At 38.9% G+C, this 24,756-nt stretch overlaps 1 protein-coding gene across 1 annotated transcript in view; it reads right to left on the bottom strand.

The window, feature by feature from the left end:
- Positions 1-24,756, bottom strand: part of LOC131076995 (isocitrate dehydrogenase [NADP]) — a 194,499-nt gene that overhangs the window by 62,026 nt on the left and 107,717 nt on the right. The window contains exons 10-11 of the mRNA XM_058014357.2: positions 7,635-7,703; positions 7,403-7,518 (exon numbers count right to left, since the gene is read on the bottom strand). Of these exons, the coding sequence (XP_057870340.2) occupies positions 7,403-7,518; positions 7,635-7,703 (185 nt within the window). The remainder of the gene's footprint in view (positions 1-7,402; positions 7,519-7,634; positions 7,704-24,756) is intronic.

Here is a 24,756-nt window from a genome sequence, read left to right as displayed (position 1 = left end):
TTCATTTCAAAAACTTGTTATTGTTGTTTTATGTTAAATTGCTATCACTTTTATGTGAAGAGAAAAGAATATTGGCTTTTTTGAAAAAAGAAGAAAGACTATTGTTCCATCCTATTTTAGTTTTAGTATTAGATAGATAGGGGGAGTCTTCCCTTAATTAGGAGAGTTTTACTCACACATTGTCATTGAAGCCACAATTTTGTATATTCCCCCAAGTGTACAAAATTTTCAACCAACAGGCTGAGAGTCACTCCAACCAATAGGGTTTTCATCCCTCACCACTCACAAACTAGTGGGCTTTTTGTTCTTGAATTGTTATTGATTCACGGGTTTTAGTCATTGAATTTATTCTTCTAAACATGAGTGCTCAAGACAATTTTTGTTAGGGTTTGGTGTTTGTTCAAAATTTATTTTCCTTCTCAAGCTTCCAATCCAAAATGCCATCCACAAAGAGGCCAAAACTGGCATGGAGATCGTTGGGTGCCAAAGTACATAGATAGGCATGCTCATATCTTGCCAACGTAATCCCACACAAAATCCTCATCCAAGTGCACTTAAAGATACGGGGGATGTATGAAGGAAGATACTCAAAACCTACAACTCCCAAAAATAATCGTGTGAACATCTATAGCCATAAACCCCAACTACTACATTAATGCTGACTAGGATAAAATATTTAGCTCCCATGGCGAGAAATACACATGGAGCCACGTCCTCCAAGAAAATAATATTGTTGGCAATAAGGCACCACAATTGGAGACATATATTGAAAACAAGCATCACAAAGCATGTTGTGTCTATTGGTAGGAGGGATCAACAATAAGAAATGGCAGTAGTGGTTAGAGTTTGGGCACCACGGATACCCTACAACTCATACCACAAGTTACGGATTGAGAGTTGGAATAAAACAGTGCACGACATGCAATGGATTTCAAAGAATTGATTCATTTACAGAATGAGCAAGACGCTCATAAATAATACAAGGGTATTTACAAGAATAGCAAGTTTCTAATAAGAAACTACTAAGAAGATCGTAGAAGATCTTACTAAAATAGAATATACACTATTGAGCATTACTACTAAAATTAACATTATTTTAATATTCTAATACCCTCCCTTAATGCTCAATCTATTAACTACACCTATAGACCGCCTGAATTTTACAAATTTATCAAGACCAAGGGGCTTGGTGAAGATGTCTGCTGGCTGCTCCGAGGTAGGAACATACAGCAACTGGATAGATCCGTCTTCAACCAGCAATCGAATATAGTGACAATGAGTTTCCACATGCTTGGTTCTTTCATGGAAGACTGGATTCTTGGTGAGTTTGAGCACTCCCTGATTATCACATAACAAGGGAGTTGGACCTACCTGGGAGACATGCATATCCGCAAGCATTCGTCGAAGCCAAACCGCCTCACAAGATGCCTTAACTACTCCCCGATACTTTGCTTCTGTCGAGGAGAGAGCCACTGCCTGCTGCTTCTTACTAGTCCATGTGACAGCACCAGATCCCAAACTAAACACATACCCTGTTGTAGATTTACGGTCATCAACCGAACCTGCCCAGTCAGAATCTGTGTAACCACTGAGTGTAGGATCAGAACTCCGAGTGTACAGAAGTCCATAATCTGGAGTGCCACTCACATAACGCAGCACACGCTTCGCTGCTATCCAATGATCAGCCTTGGGAGCTATCATGAAGCGTGAAATGTAGCTCACTGCAAAACTAATGTCAGATCTAGTGGCAATAAGATAGATGAGGCCGCCCACTAGTTGCCTGAACAAAGATTCATCCACAACTAGTGAAGATGACTAAGCTGAAAGTTTGAGCCCGAGTTCCATAAGAGTAGAGGCAGGTTTGCAATCCTACATTCTGAATCTATCCACAAGACTTTTGGCATACTTGGATAGAGAGAGAAAGATACTGTTCTCAGTCTGCTAGACTTCAACTCCTAAGCAGTAATGTAGAAGTCCCAAATCTGTCATATCAAAGGTGAGGCACAAATCCTGTTTGATCCCAGTGATCAAATGTGTTTGAACTGCCAGTAATGATTAAGTCATCCACAAACAGAACATCATTACTAGTATGCTTGATATACAGGTTTGCATCAGATGGACTCCGTTGAAAACCATGATCTGTCAGGTACTTATCAATTTTCATGTACCAAGCCTGAGGAGCTTGTTTCAGACCATAGAGTGCTTTGACTAGTCTACAAACCTTCTATTCTTAACCAACAACCTTGAATCCTGGGGGTTGCGTCATGTAGACTTCTTCCTGTAAGTCACCATTCAGAAAAGCACTATTGACGTCCATCTGATGGACTTTCCAATTGAACTGGGCTGCCAAGGCAAGAACAAGTCGTATGTTACTCATTTTGGCTATAGGAGCAAAAGTCTCCTCGTAGTCAATGCCTTCTTTCTGTGAGAACCCACGAGCAACAAGACAAGCCTTATACTTGTCTAGGGTTCCATCAGCTTTGTATTTTACTTTGTACACCCATTTGCAGCTAATGGGCTTCTTCCCTGAAGGAAGATCAGAAAGGGCCCAAGTGTGATTCTTTTGAAGACTCTGGAACTCAACTTCCATAGCCTGTTCCCACTCAAGTATACCTTTAGCCTCTAAATATGTCTGAGGCTCAAAAACACTGTGTATGTTAGCCATGAGAGCAAAATTGACTGTATGTTGTTGTTTGCTCTTCTTACAGGAGCTTCTACCCTCAATGAGCTTAGTATCCCTAAGATCACCAATGGTCTTGGCCCACCATTTAGGCCGGAGAGTAGAAGTGCTAACATCTGGAGGAGCTGGAAGAGGCTCAAATTCAAGAACAAGAGCAGCAGCAGGAGGATTATTCTCCGAAAGGAACTCAGGTAGTGCATCATCGAAAATGGATTCTGCATCATCCCTCCCATCAGGCGAACCTAATGGAAGAAGAACACTGGGAGGCTGATCCTCAAAACAATGCTCAAAAGAAGGGGACTGAAAGAATCTTTTGTCTTCATCAAATACAACATCACGACTAAAGATAAGATGTTCAGTGTCTATATCTATCAGTCTGTAGGCCTTATGGTGATCACTGTATCCTGTCATCATGAGTTTCTCACTTTTGGAATCCAACTTGGAGCGCTTAGCATCTGGAATCCTAACATAGGCAACAGAGCCAAAAACCTTCAGGTGGCTGATCTTAGGCTTCCGACCAGACCAAACCTCTTCTGGAGTCTTCCCCTTAACAACCTGAGTAGGGGAACGGTTAAGGAGGTAGACAACAGTAAACACTGCTTCAGCCCAATACTTATTCGAAACACTCCTGTGTTGTAACATTGAGCGAGCCATCTCAACAACCGTACGATTGTGACGCTCGACAACATTGTTTTGTTGAGGAGTGTAGAGTGTAGTCAACTGGCATTTGATGCCATCGGTATCACAGAAGTTGTAGAATGCAGAAGAACAAAATTCTCCCCCGTTATCTGTCCTAAGAGTAACGATGCTACATCCAGACACTTTATCAACTAAGGACTTAAACTTCTAAAAGATACTAAATACATCGGATTTGTGTTTAAGAAAGTACACCCACATCTTTCTACTAAAATCATCGAAAATAAGCAAAAAGTATTTGCAATCAGTAACAGAAGATGTATTCATAGGACCACAAATATCAACATGAAGTAATTGAAGTACCTTAGATGCGCACCAAGACTCTCCATGTGTGAATGAAGTCCGATGCTATTTGCCAACTTGACAAGCGCCACATACTCCAAGATGCTGAGTCTGAATATTAGGTAACCCTAAAACAAGTCCCTCCCGAGATAGCTGAGAGAGATACTGAATGTTGAGATGTCCATATCTCTGATGCCACAAAGTGCTGAGAGGGGAAACACGAGCTGCCAGAGCCACTTCAAGAGAATCACCAGTGTCAAGAAGCCTATATAGGCCATGATCCTCTAGACCAACAACAACAGTAAGACGAGTCTCCCGATCAATGATGGAACACTTGTGAGCACTGAACTCCACATCTAGCTGAGGAGAATTCCTCATAATCTGATTGACAGAGAGAAGATTAAGTTCCATACCAGGAACATAGTACACATTCAGGAAGATGAGATTCCTGCCACCAGACTGTATCTAAACAGTGCCTCTGCCAACAACTGTATACTCCTCACCTCCGCCGAATACAACGGAATCACTGAAAGATGAGAAGTCTATAAACCAGTCACGTCGATGAGAAAAGTGACGTGACGCACCAGAGTCGATGTACCAAGAAGAAGACCTGGCATGATCTGAAGACCTCTTAGCCATAAAGGCATAAAAGGCAGACTCCTTCTGCTCGGAATGTTCAGCAACATGCGCCTTCAGGTGTGACCCTCCCTGCTTCTTTTGTTCAGAAGCGATCCTCTGATGGCAATCTATCTTCATGTGGCCGTACTTGTGACAGTAATTGCACTACACATTCTTCTTCTTAGCATCATCCTGTGTCTGAGAAGAGCCTTTCTGCTGAAAAGGCTGAGAGGACTGAAATTTGCCTTTATCCTTGTGAAAGGATTTGGCTGTAAAGGCATTTTCCGCGGAGGCTGACGTAGTACTACTACCAAACTATTGTTTCCAGTGATCCTGCTGTAGAAGTTTGGTGCACAATTCTGAAAACTTCAGGTCAACATTAGTTGAAATAATATTGAGGGTCTCAATGAAGTGTTCATACGATTTCCGAAGACTTTTCAAAGTGATTACTACCATGTCTTCTTCCTCCATAGTCCGACCAATAGCTTCAAGCTGATCTCGAATGTCCTTGATCCTCGTGAGGTGTTCCTATAAGGACATGCGTTCATCCATCATGATGGAGAACAGCTGATTCTTCAGAAAGAATGCTCGGCTCTTGTCAAATGTCTCATGCAATTCCTTCAAATGCTTCCAGATGTCGGAAGTTGTCTTGCCGGACAGAATCTGCAGTAACTGATCATCAATCACGGAGAGTTTGAGAAGCATAACTGCCTCCCGATTGCGTTCATCAAACTTATCTTGATCTGCACCAAGTGTACCAAGACTGAGCTCTTTTCCCAAAACAAGCTGGTCAAGATGCCTATATTTGAAAATGGTCAACATACGCTGTTTCCAGATGTTGTAATTGTTGTTATTAAAGCGTTGACTGCCTTCTAACATCAGGTTGGTTAGAGAAGCTATTTGCACGTTTCCCAATGCACTGAAAACGAAAAAAAATTGAGAAGAGGCGCTGGCACATAATTCAAAAATTTTGAATCCCACTGCAAAAACAGAGGTGGATGTAGGTACAAACTTCAAAAAAATGAAGTACGATTGGCATGAATTTCAAGAAAAAAATTCCAGCTGACCCAAAAAAATCCAAAGACAACCCAGAAATCCTTGCGAAAAACCCAAAAGGAACTTGCTGTCAGAATCTGGATCCGTTGGCTCGAAAATCGAGACACAAAAATCGAGGCACCCAGAAAATTCTGACGACGACCCAGTTGAGATCTCGAAAAACCCACCACGAAACTGTACTCAAAATTTTTTTTGACTAAATCTAAAACCCTAGCCGAAAGTCAAAAAATGCGGGTTTGACCAAGTTGCAGGTTGCAGAAAAAATGGCGGGTCTGTATTGCGCCGAAAAAAGCCAAAAACCCTCGCCAGACAGATGCAAACAGGAAGAATCCCGTAACACGGCATAAACACAGTCCAAAACGGACTTTTGAACACAAAAAAATTTCGAAAATCTGCAGCAAAACTAAGAGGCCCGAAAAATCTCAGAAAAGAATTCACAAATTCTTTATTCAGGCTTTGATACCATAAAACAGTGCGAGACACGCAATGGATTTCAAAGAATTGATTCATTTACAGAATGAGCAAGACGCTCATAAATAATACACAGGTAATTACAAGAATAGCAAGTTTCTAATAAGAAACTGCTGAGAAGATCATAGAAGATCTTACTAAAATAGAATATACACTATTGAGCATTAATACTAAAATTAACATTATTTTAATATTCTAATATGGAAGGGAGGCAAGCTAGTGAGAGGAAGTCTGACTTTCTAACAAAGGCTTGTGAAGAAGCGAGGTTTGGTGGAGAGATATGACATGATGGACAAGACTAATAGCTTGACAAGAGAAGGGAATGAGGGCAAGGGATGGTCATGAGGGCAAGGGATGGCCATGAGGTATGCCTAAATGAGGAAATACAAAACCCTAAAGTTAGTATAGAAGACAGTAGACTTGGTAGGAAAGTCATGCTAGTAAGGGAAGCTCTACAACTCCAACAACTTACGGTAACTTAGAAAATTGGTCATGCCTCCATACTTAGAAGTTTTGGGGATGTTAAGAAAATGCATTGGGGATGAAGGGCAAGAATTCATACACAAATTCAGATCAAAAGGAACAGGGGCAATAGGAAATAGGTATTTCAAACCACAACATAGATTATGGAAAAAGAGGTCATGACATAACTCAATCGTTCACAAAACTTCTGAAGTGTATTCCATGTCCAAGTATTTATAGGCGCATCACATGACCCCTCATTCCTAGCCAAGGTGCAATAATTATCTTTTGACCATGACCAACAAACTCAAATATAGTTAGAACACAAGTAAATCCAAGTTATGAAATGACAAGAAATAATATTTATAAAACTATTCAAGACAAGCAATGCTAACAAAATCTTATATGCAATAGAAATAAAATAATGGCACACTCGCAATCTAACATGATAATTTATCCTTAGAAACTTTTCAAGAAAAAACCTACAACAAATAAAACGCAATCACTACAACTTGACTGTTCACAGTAGAGTAAGATATTTTTCACTTGTGCTTAGCCCTAATCCATGTGCAAGTATTTATAGGAACATTGCATAGGCCCTAATTCCTTAGCTAAGGTGAAGCTCCAAGCTCCACAAAATAAGGTGGGGTGTAAAACATGTGAAGTATACCACAAATCCAACAAGAGACAATGTAAATGTGACCTCGCCCTCTAATATAAATATCAAAATATCTTGGCAATTGATAAGGATGCTCACCATAGCAATGTCATCTTTTCTGCCCATGCTTGCTGCAGCAGTTTAGTTAACTTAACATACCTTGCAACTAAGTTGGTATATATTATCTGCCAATGTGGAAACCACTATTTCTTTTGGTTGTGTGATGGAGGATAGGGTAAACATTTTATTAACTATTCCCAAATAATCATAACCTAAAGTTCCAGCAATCAACTAAATAATAGCTCTATGCTGGAAAAATGCCCATGTAGATATGATCATTCACTACACATGTATCTCGGTCTTCAAGCTAATATCCATTCTAATAATACCATTTCTCATCATTCATGTCCATCATATAATGCAGTAAGAGCTAAAATGAAAAAAAATTCATCAAGTTAAATCAGAAACTCCTATACCACCTTGTGCAAGAAAGTCACTTTGAACATCCCCATCATAATTTTTGCAAGCCCAAACATACCCGCCTTCACTTTTGAGAACATAAGCCACCATGTCATCTATCAGCCTATGTTCATACCTACAGCACACAGTAGAACTTGTTTTATAACATATTCATGAAACCATTGAGAGATTCAAATGAAAGCTACTTGAAAATCCACATAACAATAAAATTGATTAAAAATTTAGAACTACCAAATATTTGCCTCTTCAAACTTGTCTTTCCACTTCTTTTCATATTCTTCTTGCAAGATGTCCTTGAACCTAGTCACAAGCATTATTTAAAAATCAGATAATCTTAAAAATATTTATACTGTAATACATATAATTAATAAAATACTCAGCTTATTCCATTAATCATTGCAATAGTTAATAGAGTTGGAGAAATTCATAATGCCAACATGATGTAAGAACAAAATATTTTCTCAAAAACAATATCCAAAGAAACCTTCCATAGATAACACAAAATTTAATCTAAAAATGAAACCATGGAGATTAAAAGATCCAAGAATTAACCATCAAAATGAAAGTGATAGCATCTTAAACCACAGAATACTCGAAAATTTGCATCAATCAGGATAAATAAAGACATTGCAGATGAAAAGACTTGATAAATTCTAGTGAAGTAAATAGGAAAAATAAAAAAAATCATGGAAACAAATACGTGGACCAAACCAAACATAATGAGGAAAACATACAACCTCTAGAATTTGCAATATATTATGAAAGGTATCTATCTCAAAAAGAATAGCAATAGAAGCTACCGATAAGATTAATATTAAGGGATACAAAAACTATGGTAGGACATCATGATATAGATCTAATTAAGTATGATTAGTTAACAATTGTTGTTTCCCAAAGACCTATCAACTTGACAGGACACATCTGATCAAATGTGCCCCTTAATCCATAAATCAACAACCTATAACCATATTCGCTCATACTCACCTATCTATTGTTATATTCTTGTTTTATATTCAATATGTAGCTACTACAAACATTTTTTTTTTTGTACCTAGTCGGTATATGACAAGTGGTATCAAAGCTAACTATCCTTTATTTTGTACTTAGCAAGATTGTTTTTTGTTTTTGCCCTCAAACTTCAAAACTGTCATTTGGTCAAAATTCAAGTCTGTGATCCGAAAAAACTGCTTTGGCTTGTGGCAAATTTCTCAATGTCTCATGAAATTTTAAAACACAAAGAAAACCAATTTTAAAAGACATATATTCCCCAAAAAAGAAATTAAAAATCTATTAAAAACCAAAGACATCAATATCAACAATTAAATTTTGGTAAAATTGAAATATAAAAATAAAAAGCCCAGACTATAGATTATGAAAAGAAGCTTTAATTAAATTATTTTGTAAACGAAGCACATCGAAAAAAAAGCAATTAAAGTAACATAAAAAACCTAACATATAAAAAAAAAGTAAAACATTTGAATCTTAAATCATATAAATAAATGGGCATAATTCAAGGGTAATGCTTTATAAAAGGGTTAGCTCTTCTCAACTAATAAATTAATTATTTTAGTTAATCACAACACATTGAATGGTGAAGTTAGAAATTTTTCAAAATATAGAATTAAAAAAAAATATCAAAAAGCTTTTGTTTTTGTTTTTGTTTTTTAAATTAAATAATAGAACACAATTAAAGGTTAAAACTATATATTTTCAACTACTTTGTATATAACAACTATTCTCTCCCACAGAAAGAAAATGACATTTTTTTAAAGATTATCATGGTAACCTCTAGTACACAATTATTTTTGGAAATGGAAATGGAAAATTTTGGTGGAATAAATACCAAAAAAAAAGCTCTTTCCAAATCAAATATCATGCTTTTCCGAAGACGAGGCAAAAGAAATGGTGGGATAATGTGGATACTAAATTTTAATTTAATTTAATTTTGTTAGCCCTTCACTTCAACCTAGCTTGTTTATGCATGGATTTTTCTTATTCAAACGTGCGTACTTGTGAACGGTGTCACACATGGATACCTTGGATTGATTGCATGTATGAAATAATTATAGTTTTTCCTCTCCCAATTATGCAAGAAATCATGCAAGCTTAAAAGAAAACAATAAACAAAGAGAGAAACAATGAGATTAATGGTAACGAAGAGGTCAAAGAGTTTGCAGGTCATGACAAGTGAACTTGTGAAAACAAATCTGATTTTGACTTCCGAAGTCCATGAGGCAATAAAGAAGCATAACAAGGCAGAGGTTGAGGCAAGCAAAGCCAAGTAAATGAAAATAAATATGAAGGTAAAAATTTGCATCAACCATACCTGGGGATACTTTCCAAGTGAAACAAACTTGTTTCGGGGATGGGGGATGTCGGGAAACGTTTCCTCAGTATTTCCAATTTGCAAAAAATTGGCGGAAATGTATCCGAAGAGCGGGGATAGCATCAGAAACATGGGGGGATGACCGTCCATCCAAGGGATGGCTAGAGACGACCCAAACATCCCTTGACCATCCTAGGGATGGCCGCTCGTCCCCCCACTTTTCAACATGATTTATGAATATTAATATTTTGTTTTAGAACTAAAATACAATATACACGCCACATTATTGGAATTACCAATGTCAATTTCTATACACCCAATTTTTGCTCTTTAATTATAAATATATGATATTCATTATTACATATGTTAGGTAATAAGCCACAAACCTTGAGTTTATTAAAGTTTATATAGTAGAGTCCTATCTTCATATAGCTTTGAACTGAATCACCTAGCCATATACTTCACACCATCGGGTAACATCAAATCTAGAAAACATTAATACTTGCATCCAAGGGCTTTCTTGGACAAGGTGGGTTGGTGTCGTTTATCACGTTAATTTATGTTTCATTTATCCGATTTTTTGATCTGTGGTTATGTGACATTTGTTTTTTGTAATTGACAAGAATAGATATAATTGATTCTTCCAATTAGAATACTATGAAAAATGAAGTATTTTCAGTCTTATACATAGTATTAAGTTACATCATGTATATAAATTTATGAATTTCAACTCTCATTTATCAATGTTATCCTATGAATATATTTAAAATTTGAAATTTCCCTATATATTTAAAATTTTCCCTATTTTTTATATAGCCCTCCCCTCTAGTGTCCCCTCTGTCCCCTAAAATGGCCAAAAGAAAATCCAAAAAACCCATTTACCTGTCTCCCCATCCCAGAAACTAGGGGTAACATAGGTGTGCATAGATCAATGGTGTCAAAGAGGTAAAAATCCCAATGGCCCATCAATTAATAGCCAAATAATAGACACAAGTGGCACAGAAAGAGCTACAAGCTATACACAATGGTCAAGGAAGCCAAGGTGGCATTAAAATAAGATTTAAGTTTATGTATTTTCAACAAGAGCCTTCAAACAAGTAGTTCTAGGCTGCAGGTGGTAGTGTCTCATTTGAAAAGTTCACCTTCAAGTAGAGGAAAACAACCCAAGTGGCACCAAAGGAAAGGTGAAGGCAGAGGTGTTTATATAAGGTGGCAGTATCAAAGGGAATTTATCCCACATTTTTCGGGAGGGGAAAAGAGATAATGTTTAAAAAGAGAACTCCACTAAGCCTAAGGCATCTCCAAAGAGAAAAGGTCACAATTTACTTGTGACACCAAGTGACCACAAGTGGTTAATTTGGCAGCTAGTTAGAACCTCAAAGATTTTTTGGCAACTCATTAGACTCCCATATTTTTTCTGGCAGTTTGTTGACTCTACAGAGCTTCCTTGGCAGTTTATTGACCTTTTGTGGTTTAGTTGACAATTTGGTTGATGTTACTTTCAGCAATGAGTGGTGAATAATAATTTTTAAAGGCAAAGCGATGGAAATAATAAAATTTACAAGAAATGTCATGTCAATGCTTATGGTGACTTGTTAGTAGCCAATTCTGACTGCTAGTAGTTAAGTACAAACATACTGGTTGCCTAATTGACCACCACCAATGGTTCAATATTGCACCAAGACAGACCCAATCCAAAAAAAACCAATTTTATTGCATACTTAAGATCATCCTTCCCCTTTATGATGTCATTGTCAAAGGTTCCATAAAGCATAAAATGAAGACATTCATGTCACATGAATGAAGTTGAAGAGTTTCACGATACAAATTTTGAACACATAGACATGAGAACTTGGTTGGAAGATCTGTTGAAAGAAGGTGCCAAAGAGCCCCTCATTGCCTATGGTTAAATCATTGTTCTTGGGTTCCCAAACTAAATTCCATCAGTGAATCTTAGATTGTGTCAAGTAGAATCATCCTAATCCACACACCGTCAAAACCATCTATGGACATGACAATGCAAATGTCAATCCTAAGTTCTTGAAGGTCATCTTCACGATTCCAAAAGTCATCGAGTGATTCTTGAAAACTCAATGCAAACCTTCAATGCCAAAATCAACAACTACTAATTCATAAATAAAGTGTTGATCTTCATATAGAAGGAATTATTCTAGGATTGAACTATTTGGGTGAACAGAAATTCAAAGATAAATACAAACACACCATCATGCTTCTTAGCACAACCATTGGAGAGTTGAATGCCAACTCATTCCAACCATGGATGTTCTTCATGAAGCAAGTTTTCCAAGAACATTGAGAATTCAAGTGAGCATAGATAATTAGAGACAAAATTCACCAATAGCTAATTAAGGTTACAAAAATGTAATACTTCTACATGACTTCCTACTTGGTGTACGTACTTGTTGATGTGTGTTTTATGCACATAACATTTCAAAATAAAATACCAAAGTAATTTACCCTCTCTTGAACAAAATCACCTCAGATGCTAAGGGTAAGATCAACTAAAATGATTCCAAGCTTTCTACATGTCAAGTCTTGACGAGTGGTTAACTCAATGGTCGATGTGAATTGTTGTGTTCACTTGGGGACTTCCGCAAATGTTAGGATTATCTTCTTCGATCATGAAATATGTGGAATAGGTGTGCTAACAAATTAGGATTTAGCAATGTAGTTCCGGACTTAATTCTTACTAAAAAATGGGCAAAAGGAATAGGGTTCGGGAAATCTATTCTAGGCTTACAAATGTAGGAAATGATGAACAAATTTAGTGGAATCAAACTAGGCAAGGTCTCACAAACAAGTATTGACACAAGCTTAGTGCAATCGTCTAAGGTATACTCAAGGATTTTTAGACTATCACCATCAAATGTTGACACCATCCAAGTTGATGCTTGGCAAGGGACGTGTAATAGTTGAAGTTAAGCTTACTCAAATTTCCAGTCGACCACACAAGGTGCACTTACCCGCGGCAAGAGGCTAGTGGTATGGATTAAGGATTCCACATAAATATATTCAACAAATCTTTCATTCAATCTAATAAACATGAAAATAAATTCTAATCTAACTTGGAGGAATTGAGAACCATGAATGCAAAGACAACATTTGAATAGCAAAATCACCAACAATTGAACAATGATTTAGATTCAATAGCTGTAGCATATACCAACAATTCTACAAAAACTCTCCCTTACAAATGACAGACAAGGAGGTATATATAGAGTCTCTTACAAAATGGATGACCAAGATTTAAACTAAATCAAGGGCCAAGATCATGCCAACAAAACCCTAAAATTGCCCCAATTAGGGTTTACATCAAAAATGGTGCCACCAACATATGGCCCAATAAAAAGATACCTAGTCATCAAATAGGGAATCTTCTAGAAGATTCCTCCTTGCATCTCTCTCTCTCCTAGCATACTCCAAGAATCTAGCCAATACAGAATCTAACTCCTTCATGCAAAATGCTAGGTAAAGTATCTTGCTGCAAATCAATCACGTCCAATAAATCCAAGCAAGCGTCCAAAGTGTTCTTCCAATCTGGCATGAGCTTCTGCGAACTATGAACATGAATCAACAAAGAGACCAAATCATCCATCTGACTGACAAAAATACATAAGTTTCATCTTGTCTCTTAATTCAGCTAAGTGTAAACCACTAGCATCACTAACATCAACACCCAATAACTCCTCAATTGAGCCAAAGATCTTCATCTGAATGTCCTAAATCAATCCTTCCATCTTTGTACAACTCAGCTGGGCATTCTCATAACTTGATTTCTTCACGGCCAATGAACAATACTAGCCATGGAAATTATACTTGTCTCCACTGTGCACAATGCTATCACTGATCAACGTGGACTTAGGAATCTTCTTCAAAGCTCTGAGGCGTGGAATAGTCTTCTCCTAAATAGGCCGGAATTCTTCCCAAACTCCCTCCAAATACTGGATTCTAAATATGAGCCCTGTTGTCCTATCATATACCTGGACAAACTGAATAAGGAAATCATCTACCTGTTTCCTTGCACTCTCAATCCACTTCTCCACCTCCGAGAGTGTATCTCTTGCTGCCTCATAGTGTGAATGTAGTCCATGATCAACCGCAATAGGGGAAATAAAGGTGGGATTCTCACGCCTTATCCCTGCAATATACTCTCTAAGTCTGATATTCTCTTCTCTGTACTTCTCCTTCTCTTCAATTTCTCTATTTAACCTTGCGTTGATCGCCCTAAGGTTATCACCAACCTCCTGAAACTCTTGCTCTCTTGTAGTACGGCCAAGGGTAACTGAAGTAATCTGGAAATCCATAGTTGTAGCAATGTCCGTTCTCACACCTCCAATAGGAACAGCCACCTGCGCGATCCGCATTCTTGTCTCATCTCTAGCTATGTGCGACAAAATCTCAGATCTCTTGGGTTCTTTCTCCTTATTGCTCCTAGCTAGGTAGTCATCAATGTTATCAATAGGTTGTACCTCTATCATCTTCTTACTTTTTTCCATACTTTTCATCAGCCAATCAAGAATAGCGGCCATCTCCATACCACCATCGAGACACATATCTCGATCAAGTTCTCTCAATGCCGAGATAACATCATCATCATCATCATCATCAGGATTACTCCTAGTCAAATCATATACCTCATTTCCCAAACTAACCTCCAAAAGGAGGGTAGGGGATCCCGGTTGATCATCATTCTCATTTGGTGGAGCAGATGTCGATGTGGCATGTAAATCCTGAATATTATCTGGTAGTATCACTATGTTGGAACATTGATGGGTCTCATTATTCTATTATGTTATTTCAACTTCCTTAATTGATGAGACACTGAGAGGGGGTGAAGGAATGATAGTCGTTTGTTTCTTTTTCTTGACCTCCTCAATCTTTTTCCCTCTGCCCTTGACTCCTCTTGGCATGTTTTTCCTTCTCTTGGGAGCTTGACTCTCTTCATCTACATGAATCCTGACATCATTGATAGTCCTCTGATCATCCTCGGAAGTAGATTCTTTCGGTTTCATCTTTTCATAAGTGAAGGAAACGCCCATGTGAACTAACTTATTCATCTAAATATCCACCCATGTACGAGAGAAACTCAAGACCTCTCTCATCAATATATTTAAATATATCTCTTTTGATTCTGACCAATTAGGCAGTAAGATTGCCTTCTTCATTTCATTTTCATACTGTGGATGCGTATGATCTCTGTCATCTAACACCTGATCAGGAATGAGGAAAAGTCCACACTTCCTCATGAAATCCACTGACATTTTGGACCACATTCATCTCTTCACTGCCTGCTCGTCCATTAGGTTGGCCCAATAATCTTCTATGTCTACCTTGTGGATGAACTTCTCTCCCCTGATCCTTCCAACTTTCTTATCTGGATCAAATCTTTCCCTTTTCTTGAAGGTTGCAAATCGATAGAATGCAAGTTCCTCACTCGCAGTGCTGGTGGCTAAGGCAGACTGGCAAACCTCCAATGTCTTCCCAACTAGGGAATGTCATGCCTGTCCTATGCTTCTCTATTTGAATAGAATCAAACTCTAGAAGCTGTCTCACCACTTCCAACAAGATCATTATGTTGGAAGGAGACCTAGGAAGCCTGTAGGGTTTGGATTGAAAACCATGAATCCTAAGGTACGTGAAAGTGGGAAACTGAATATACCACGATCCATATTTCTCTATTAGCTCTGTTGCCTCCTTGGACAACCTCTTGTGGATTCCACCTTGCAGCATCTGCATGATGTACATTGTGAATACATCATTCACTCTCTTATAATCTTCAATTATGTACATGTTCAACTGGGGATAGCACTCATAACTTCTGAATTGTCCTTGCCCATTCTCAACTTCACCTTTGCATATCAATCCTTTGTATGTAACAAACTGTGCAAGCAAGTATACCAAGTAGGAAGTCATGGCGAATGACTTGGACCACTCTACACTACTCAAGCCGAAACTCCAAATTGTCACTTATGATTCTAGACCAATTTATTAATGTTCCTCTAAGACAATCCTGGATGAAATAGAACATCCATCCATAGGGTATTGTACCCTGTGGCATCCCCATCACTTGGTTAAGCAGGAATACTAAGTCACTATATTCCTCTTTGAAGTCTATGCACATGAGTGTCTTGGGAGCCTTGGAATGATGAAGCCTAGGCTCGATCATCCACTCTTTATTCACTACATTTTTACACGCATCCATCTTCTTCGTGTATCGATCTTCATATTCATCCTTAGTTACATTCTGCATATCTGCTCCACATGGAATTCCAAACACCTCAGCAATCGCATCTTCAACAAGGTAGGCAATGACAACGCCCTTAGGAGTCTTGATCATTTCCGCGCAAGGACCATAACATCATGCACACTCCAGGATAAGCTCATTGCACTATATGTACTGTGGGAATCCAGCGGCTTCAAAGATACCACTCTTCATAATGTTTACATATGCTAGGGAAGGAACCTGATTTCCAACACCGAACATCCGCTGTCGCATCAAGTTAAGGCTCAAGAAATGCATGTTATATCCACAATCTCCTTCCATCTCGATGACATCTTGGATTCTGGATAGAATCCATTCTCCACAATTCTCCATTGTTCTCTTCTTTCCTTAAATCCAGACTTCGACATCGTAACTGTACGACGCTTGAAGTTAGAACTTAGGAAAAAATACAATATTCTTAATAAAATTCTTGACTTCTTAATGATTTAGATCAATTAAGGTATGGAAATCAGGAAATTAGTCCACCCTCTAGTTAGATTTTAACAATTTAAATACAAAATGTGACAAGATTAGGGTACGAAACCCTCATGAAATCAACACCTCCTTATAGTTAGAAATTTCGGGTAAATTATAGTGCAAAGGAGTATATCGGATCAAGAGTGACTGAGAGGGGGGTGAATCAGTGATTTAAACACTTTCTTCAGCAGGGATATACCGGTAATAAATAAAATGAACCGAATGCTAACCAGTAGCTCAAACAATGCAATCGAAGTGTCTGAAATAAATTGCTATAACATCAACATAGCTCATACACAAGAGTGCATCACACAACACCAGATATACGAGGAAAACCCAATGTGGGAAAAACCTCGGTGAGAATAGCTGTTGGAGATCTTCTGCTCCAATGCAGCCTCACAATGTAAAAGATCTGATTACAATTTTAGGGTACCAACCCAAGAAGCACTAACCCCTGACTTATGAGCACCAACACAAAGGAGCACCAACCCCTGCACAATAGGCTACAACCTAAAGGAGCTACAACCCCTGCACTAAGCACCAACTCAATGAAAACAATATAAAACTCAGTTATACAAATGAGATCCCTGTCGCAAAAGAAGTTTTGCAACCTTAAAAAATTATCCTCTGTCGGTTTCAACCTTACCAATCTGTGTATCCTCCATAGACTCTGTTGTTAGACACAATGTACCACTGAGAGGGGGTGAATCAGTGGTTCTCTACTCTTTTCCCTTTAACAACCTTGATGTGTATACCGGTTATGGGATCTAACAAAATGCAGACTTACCGGTTAGTGAGGAGACAGAAATACAAATGCAATCACACAAAGGGACATCACATAACACCATCATATACGAGGAAAACCCAAGATGGGAAAAACCTCAGTGAGCAATGTTGTTGGAGTCTACTGCTCCAATCCAACCTCACAATCAAATCTCTATTACAATGTTTAGGGCTACAACCCCTGATTTAGGGCACCAACCCAAGGAGCACCAACCCCTGCTAGTTTATGAGCTACAACCCCTGCACCGAGCTACAACTTAGTATTCACAATAAAAACATCAATTACTAAGGTAGTTATCTTGTTACAAGTGAATCGTGCAACCATTTCATATACCTCACTCTGCCGGTGAGATACCTTCTCTACTACACCGGTACATTTCTGTTGTTGCTCTCCTCTGCTCTGCTTTACTGGACCTCCTCCTCACTGCTCTGCTCTTTATCGGTACTAAACTATGTCCGTTCTATGTCTGCCTTCTTTGCAGCTTCCTTCACTTCTGCTCTGTCGGTATGGACACTACTGGTTCTGCACTGCTACCAATTGAACACTTCAACCTGGTTCTCCCTCACACTCAATCTCTTCTCAGATATTCGTTGAGCACTTGACTGATTTGCTCTCACATGCAGAAGTAACACTCAATCACTTCGCAGCAGCACTCTCTTCTTCTATTCAGCAGCACTTAACAATGTCTTTGGCCTGCATATTTATAGTCTATTTTTCCCACCAAAGGCCAATTCAAATTCTAGGTGGTTAGGGTTTCCTTATCATCCTCGAGGCAAACCAAATCCAATCAGATCTTGCCCGATCTGATCTCCCTGACAGCCAACTGTACACCTCCACCATTAACGCGCCTTCTTGATCGCGCCTACTATCTCTGGCGATCTGCTTTTTCCCTTATTGGTTGATTTCTTGGTCAACCACCAAGATCGGTCTTGATGTTTCCTTCATCCACCTCGATCTCCTCAAACACTTTTTGCTGGCTCTAAGTTGTCTTCCAGACCTCGAGCCGCAAACCTCTGCAACGACTCTACAACACGTCCCATGATTTGTGGGATCTTCCATTAATGTCGACCAACTCTGCAACTACTCCATCAGTGTATATTCCTTCTTCATTCAAATGCAGGTCCGCTACCTTGACTACATGTGGCATCCAAGTCAACCAACTGCCAGCTTGACTTCTTCATGTCGGTCTAGATAGGAGCACCGACCAAACAATCTACCAGTTCCTATTTCCTATCGGTTTACTAACCCTGTCGGTATCTCACACTCTACCGGTTCACTCATCATGTCTGCACTTGCTGAACCACCGGTGGAACACCTTGACCGGTCGCCAGACATGTCAAACCAAAACATGCACATTCTCATCAGGTAGGAGTCTTCTGCACCTGCACCTTGTCCATATTACCAGTGGGCTTTCATACCGGTAACCACTGTTGATGACAACATGTCATCAACCTTCAACGAACTCCATCTTTATCAGGTGAGAACCTTATCTTCCTTGTCTCTTCTCTGATGTTTCACCGGTTAACATACCATGTCAACTATCACCAATGCAGATTCTAGTAAATGTGTATGTCGGTGGGCAGCACACTTTCCTTCTTGCCAGTGAGACACATTACACCAAGTCATCACACTCCAACTATTCTGCATCAACCTTCCTTCAGTATCCCGGTATCCCATGTATATTCCTGCAAACTCACCAGCATTCTTCTCCATCAAACCGGTTCTACTCTCATCTGGTTTGTCAAGATGACAAACACACCATCTCAAATCCTCATTCTTCCTTCAATGTCCTGGTAGCACACCCTGCTTATCCGATGTGTATTTCTGATCTCATGCTCTGGAGGCTTCCTCATCTTCCACTTGTACAACTGGTCTCTGCATTCACTCATCTGCCTATCTCAGGGAATCATTCTGCCGGTACAAGTGTGACTTTACTGAGGGGAGGATACATCATTCACATGACATATGTCATCCTACACACAGAGGGAACATACTTTGTCAACCTATCACCTAGCCTGGGAAGCTTCTTCATCCGGTGGGAGACCTGCTAGTTATCCTTAAACTAGCAATCTAGTGGCCTTCTAATACTTCTACTTCTCCTCCGGTGTTGATGTGAACCAAACAGTATTCAGCTACTTCAACATAACCAATGCTCATCATGTAATCTCTTCATCCGGGTTGTATGCAACGCCATATCAACAACCCTTTTTCAGAGTGGTCACATTACTGCACATCAAACATACCGGTACATGTTGGTTCTTTCATCTGCAAGAAAATTGTCACGTGGTTGTCACCAATGACAACACATCAAATCTTCTCCCATACTGGTCCATCTTCTATACCGGTTGACATCAAACTCTAATGCCAACAACCTCTTGTTCAATAGTTGACATCAATGTCAGTGATACTAGTAACATCCTATACAAGTTGACATCAATGACAACACAATGCCAACATCTGCAACTTTGCTTTGCTGCTAATTCTAACTTTGCTAAGTCTCCTCTCACAATATCTTCACAATTCCACTCAAAACGACCGGTTTACCCTGCTTCTCCTTACCGGTATAGTCTTCACTCATAAACGCTTCAAGTGTTTATCTCTTTGGCTCTCAGACAACAATTTCACACTCTCCTTCACTCTTCAGCAGCACCGATCACAGTCTCAAGTCATCATATTTAATCTTGATCTTTCCCACCAAAAATCAATTCAATCTAAGGGTGGTTAGGATTTCCTTCTCCCGACCAAATTTGCATCTGATCTAATCCGATCCGTCTTGGATCAATCACCTACATTGGAGGAATGCATTTGTATGCGTTTTCCATCATCAATGCATATTTGCTAAAGATTGCAATCCCGACCATGATTTTCGGCCTTGAAATCTGTCGACTCTTTATGGCCCAACTGTTTCCTTCTCGAGGTCCTCTTGCAATCTGATTTCTTTGCTTCGATCCAGGCGCCAACAACTCCCTGATCTTTCTCTATCATTCATTCTTCCTCGAGCCGCATCAATCTGTTATCATCCCATGATTTATGGTTGTTTCAATCATGTCGACTAATTGTTCCAACAACTATGTCGATGGAAACTTCACCAACCTTTGCATGCTTGCCACCTTAGCTTCACATGGCATCACATCGGTCATATACTCAGCTCACCGACACAAGGTCGGCTTACACTTGAACATTCAACAAACTCATAGCAGCACAAGCCCTTACTGGTGAGACCTTCTCCTTCTGTTAACCGGTAGTGCACACTACAGCGATAGCACATCTTCACCTTCGGTGGCTTGTGATCATTTTAACATTCTGCCTCTTCATCATAAACAAGCAGCCAACCTTCAAACCGGTTTATGCTCTACCGGTTATCACTCAACATGCTAACACACACATGCATCTCACCTCATACCGGTGAAGTCACTGAAAGTATCAATACCTACTTGTCTTCCATCATACCGGTTGACAAGCCTTCATGTTAATCTTCTTTATGTCGGTTCAATCTTCTTCATACCGGGTTGACATACCTCTATCGGTAGCTTGCAATACCGGTTGACATCAATGACAACTCAATGCCAACACAAGCAGCCATGGCAAAGTTGCAAACCTGTAACAGCCCTCAAATGGTCAAGTGATTGACTGAAAATGACCTGAAAACTCTCCCAAAGGCAAATCGTTAAGTTTGGAGTTGGCTGGCAATGAAAGTTTAAGTCTGAAAAATGAATGTACAACCAACAATGAAGGTCACCCCTGCTGCAACAATGGCGTCAAAGTTCAGATCTGAGGTAATGACAGCAAGTAGGAAGCAATGGCAGTAACAACCATGCATGAATCCACCAAAATATGTCATAGAACACTTGCCAAATAGAAATCGTATTTTCCCAGCGATGCCGCCACCTTCAAATCTAAAACATGTCTTCAATATGTATGCAATCTGCCAACAATGAAGGTCTGAGAACAGCAAATAACCAAGGCGATATCAAGGAAAATCTTCAAAGTTTGGAGTGGAGGAATTCAACACAAATCGCCCTTCACCAAAATCGTAGATCTCACCCAAAAATGGCGAACTTCACCAAAATCGTGGCAAATGATCTTCAATATGCACTCCAATCAGTCTGAATCAAGTCTGATAACAGCAAGTTGAATGGCGGACTTGAGGGAAAATCGAAATAAGAATCCTCTAAAATCACCAAAAGTTGCCAAAGTAGAAAGTCGCCACTTAGGAAAAGATCGCTGTCTCCAAAATCAAAAATCTGAAAACAATGGAGTCAATAAACTCCAATGGCAGCAATCAAGTGGATTGCCAAGATGGAAAAAAGGAGGAAAAATATAAGTCTTCAATCAAACACCTCTCCAAAACACTTCATCAAAAATCACCAATAAGAGAGAAAATCGCCCTTACATGGAAACACCTGGCAAACTTAATAATAAAATAATGTTGGACTTCTCTCTTTAAACTTGCTTTCATCACCAACTTTCACCACACAAGCAATGTGGGATAAAACACTTTGTTCTTATACTTGCTTGGGTGAAACTGATTTGCTTCTAGAAGATTAAAACATTAAACGCTTATTGCAAATCATTTAATTGTTTTTAAAATTTATTAAATAATCGTTGCTTTATTAAAAAACAATTAAACAAGGCTCACTTTATTAAAATAATGCAATTTAAATCAAAATTTGAGCCACTTGGGAAAATTGATCCAAGTAGGGATTTAAAAATCCCATCAAAATCATTTAAAACGTCAAAATATTCCCTATAAGGGAAAGCGATCTAAGTTTGGATAAAATTTCCCAACAAAATCCATCAAAATGCACACAAAATGGGGCTAGGGGAAAATCGACCTTAGGCTGGATGAAAATCCGGACTCAAAAATCACTTCATTCACTCAAACTACCCCTCGATGGAAAATCGACCTCAGTCTGGATGAAAATCTAGACTCAAAATCATCAAAAATGCTCTCAATGAGTCTGGACTGAGAGTCTGCACAAAAATACTCGAAACTTGTCACAAAAGACCTGGTGGAAAATCGACCCAGGTGTGGAACGTCATCCGCAATTCCATCCATACTTCCCTAGTGGAAAAAAGTCAGTAGTCAAGACAAATCCTGACACTTAGTCAAAATTTAATGCTTCCACGGGAAAAACGACCCTAGTATGGATTCACAATGGTGGAAAAATGGAGCAAGTATGGATTCCAAGGGAAATCCATGTCCAGTCTGGATTCTGAGAGGGAAAAACCATGGGTAGTCAGGAATATGAGGGGAAAAGCACCTCTAGTATTGAATTTTGACCTTTTAACCCTTAGAATATGGATTTTCATCCGGAAAATGATGATTTTTCCACTCAGAATCACTTAGGAACTTCGAAACTTAATAAAACTCAACTGGACTTAGGCAAATTCATCAAAAATTGGAGTGTAGCACAAGGAAATCTATCGGGATAAAGTGCGAAATCAACTTGAACAACTCCCTAGAACAGAGAAAACAACTCCAAAAGGTCTGAAAACACCTTAGCCCTTAAAATCACCGATGAGGACATTTAGACAAATTTAGGATCATATAAAAATCTCAATTTTCACACGCTTGATCCTATAACCTCAAAACCCTAAATGGCCCTAGGCATGATCAAAATTCTGAGACTCGGGCACAGGAAACACAAATTGCCCACTAAGCAGCCGAAACACTAACAACGCAGAAAGCAGGAAAAGAGGGGGTCCCCGTTAGCAATGGGGCGATGTGTGAAAAGGTCATAACATCTAGCGACTCCACGAAGGAAATGTTCCAGAACATTTTAAGAACAAAGCTCAATCCGACCCTTAGAATCTTCAATTAATCCTTGCATAACATAGCAAAAGGTTAGAAAACACATTTGAAAAGATGGAATCCAAGAATTGTATCAAGTTACTTAATCATTGAGTATCCACGTGTGTGCAATTGCATTCATTAACTTCACGAGAATATTGTAAAATCAAAGGATCTAGTGAAACTAGCTACGTAAGATGTCCATACTTCATAAGCGGCCTATTGTAACCTCACGAATATTGCTCCACTGTCGGCTAGCCATCTATAGCCCCGGTGGAGTCACTCGCATATCCCCATTAGCCAATTTAGATATTTCATTTCTTTGCATTTCTTTCTTTTCTTTTTTTTTTTTTTGATATTTCCTTTCATGTGCTTTCATATTCCGTCAATTCCTTTGGCTCGTAAGCAATGAACTCTAGGGTTTGAGAATTATAATGGTACTAAAGAAGGATATAAAATTTTTCACTAGTCACAACTTTACCTGAAAATCTACAATAACTCGGACAAAAATAATGTGTAAAATATAATAATCAAATGGTGCCAGCGTCAAAATACAATAAAAGTTTTCCAATCCTATCAAATACAGATTCAACCTATGATACACTATACAAAAACAATCTCTAATTCAAAGAGCTTCATGAGATATCATTCAAGAAATGGACCGAACAAAACTTGGTGAAACGCAGAGTGTGTCTTGACAACTCCCACATGACAAGCGGATATCCCTCGGAACTAACACCTAAGCAAAGCCGACCTAAAACCTAAAGCAGAACCAGAAGCAGACCTAAACTAAGGCAAACCAAAGCAGACCTATTCTAACTATGATACAAGGGGTAGGCTTCAGAAGAAGCCTAAGGTTGGAAGTAATGCTTGAGGAATTGTCCATTGACGGGCAACGGAACATCCTCACCAGTTAAGGTTCTTAGCTTGAATGCATTCTCTCCCAGTATCTCAGCAATATGATAAGGGCATTTCCATTGTTTGTCAAATTTGTCGTGATCTCCTCTTCTTTCGTGGGCTTTATTCCAATATAGCACTAGCTCAGAAATCCTAAAGGCTTTTACCCATGCTTGTCTGTCAAACCCTCTCTTAACTACGCTCTGATGTTTGGCGAAATTCTCTAATGCTTTATCTCTCTCTTCTTCTAAGTTCATCAACTGTGTCAATCTCGTTTGCACTCTGTCTTCGCCCTTCATGTAATCTTGTATAAATCTTAATGTGGGGATCCTCAATTGTACGGGGAAGACAGGCTCTTGGCCATATACCAGAAAATATGGGGAAGTCCCCGATGAATTCTTTACTCTCGTTCTATCTGCCCAAAGGGCGAATCTCAATTGCGTGTGCCAGTCTTTTGGATTTTTCTCTACCAACTTCTTAATCATACTCAACAAATTCTTATTCCTTGATTCGGCTAACCCATTACCTTAACGATAATAATTCAATGAAAACTTAAGGGTTATACCATATTCAAAAGCCCAATTCGAAAATTTCAATGATGTAAAGGCAGAACCATTATCACAAACAATAGCATGTGGACAACCAAACCTGGTAATGATGTTCTCCTCTTAAAATTTAATCATAGCTTCAGTTGTACATAACTTCAAAGCTTGAGCTTCTGACCAACGAGTACCGTAATCAGTCGCGGTTAGAATTTACCTGTGTTGCGCAAAAGAAGGCGGATTGATCATA

Source organism: Cryptomeria japonica, chromosome 6, assembly GCF_030272615.1.
Source record: "Cryptomeria japonica chromosome 6, Sugi_1.0, whole genome shotgun sequence".
Lineage (NCBI taxonomy): Eukaryota > Viridiplantae > Streptophyta > Pinopsida > Cupressales > Cupressaceae > Cryptomeria > Cryptomeria japonica.
Note: the sequence above shows the minus strand (reverse complement) of the source record. Positions and strands in the feature narration are given on the sequence as shown.